The following is a 1,451-nucleotide window of genomic DNA, read 5'->3' on the forward strand; positions in this document are numbered from 1 at the left end:
GCAGCATGAGCCCCCCTATCCCCGCACCGTGCCGGCCGCTGTGGAGCGCAGCTCTCCACTGCTCCGGCCTCAGGACACACATACAGTACGTTGATGTCACCATTAGGCTGCATGTTTATAGTACAGCCTTGATTTATTCAGTGTGGATTCACATAATGCAGAACATCACACACACACACACACACATACACACACAAACAGAAAGACAATAAATAAAAACGGACAAGAGCACGGCAATATTTACACAACATATACGTACAATTTATATAATTGCAGAGTTTGACTGTCAAGCTTTATGGATATTTTGGTCGGAATCACCATGCATTTGCAACAAAAAAAAAACATTTTTGAGGTCTGCATTGTCTGTTGTGTTTCTTAATACAGTCATGCAATTGCAGATGTGCTGAAACGGTCCAACCAGGTAAATTCCCTCGTTACTACTATTGCCGATCTACTATCCTTTCTGTCCCATGGTCCATGAGATGAGAGAGGGCGAGGTCATGGTATAGTTTACCATCCCTCGGCTGTCTGTTAGCCCCGCACCACGAGTTAAAGGTATTCAGGTCCTTATGGTCCAACGGGGGAGCAGGTCCGCAGCGTCCGCTGGAACGGGCAGAGCCGCGTGAACGCTGTGTCTCTCAGGAGGTGAAGTAGGACTCCTGCATGGAGCAGAGGCGGTCGATGGGGGTGAGGAGGGAGGAGTCCCCCAGGGAGAGGCACTGGTTGTCGGTCAGTGGGCAGAGAAGGTCCCCTTCCATGGCGTCACTGTACAGACCTGACGAATGATCACATGGGAACGGTGCATGTCGTTACAATGATTAATTATTTTCATTTTTTGAACGTATGTATTTTCGTTTGAATAATTAACTATTTTCTTAACATATGTTTTATCGCAACGATGATTAACAATTTTTTGTAGTATTAAGTATTATCCTTAGAATGATTGAAGCATTCTAAATATTTAGAATGCAGACAGCTTAACATATCATTGCTGGACATTGATAAAAGTCGTTGTTACTATTCTAGGGTTAGCCCTAACTACTGATATTACTTATGATCATTTATTTTTTCTAAGAGCATCTCAATATTAGCACGTCTCAATCATTTGAATCATCTGAAGCTACAATTTTCCTGCACATATTTAAAGATACAAAATAAATCTCAGGTTATAGCCCCGCACTTATTTAAAATGCCCTTGCTTTCGTCTTCTGCAAAGCATAACATGCTTGGAGTCCGCTCGCCCCTCTGTCCGTATGTTCCTATAAAGGTCGCATAAGAGCAAGTGAAGGTCGATCATCAAAGTCACAACTCTTCTCTGTTTTGGCACCGTAGTGGTGGAACAAGCTCCCTGCCGATGTCAGGACTGCAGAGTCGCTCACCAGCTTCCGCAAAACACTCAAGACACTTGTTCAGAGTTCACCTAGACTCTGCATCGCCTCCCCTTCCCCCCA

The 1,451-nt window shown here is 44.5% G+C and overlaps 1 protein-coding gene across 1 annotated transcript in view; it reads right to left on the minus strand.

The window, feature by feature from the left end:
- Window positions 1-222: 222 nt before the first annotated feature.
- lmx1a (LIM homeobox transcription factor 1, alpha) overlaps window positions 223-1,451 on the minus strand; it is a gene marked incomplete at its 5' end in the record, with an annotated part of 11,813 nt that continues 10,584 nt past the window's right edge. The window contains one exon of the mRNA XM_084472489.1: window positions 223-775. Coding sequence (XP_084328615.1) covers window positions 639-775 — 137 coding nt within the window. The 3' untranslated portion in view covers window positions 223-638. The remainder of the gene's footprint in view (window positions 776-1,451) is intronic.

This window comes from Micromesistius poutassou (assembly GCF_964030765.1).
Source record: "Micromesistius poutassou genome assembly, chromosome: 9".
In the NCBI taxonomy this organism is placed as follows: domain Eukaryota; kingdom Metazoa; phylum Chordata; class Actinopteri; order Gadiformes; family Gadidae; genus Micromesistius; species Micromesistius poutassou.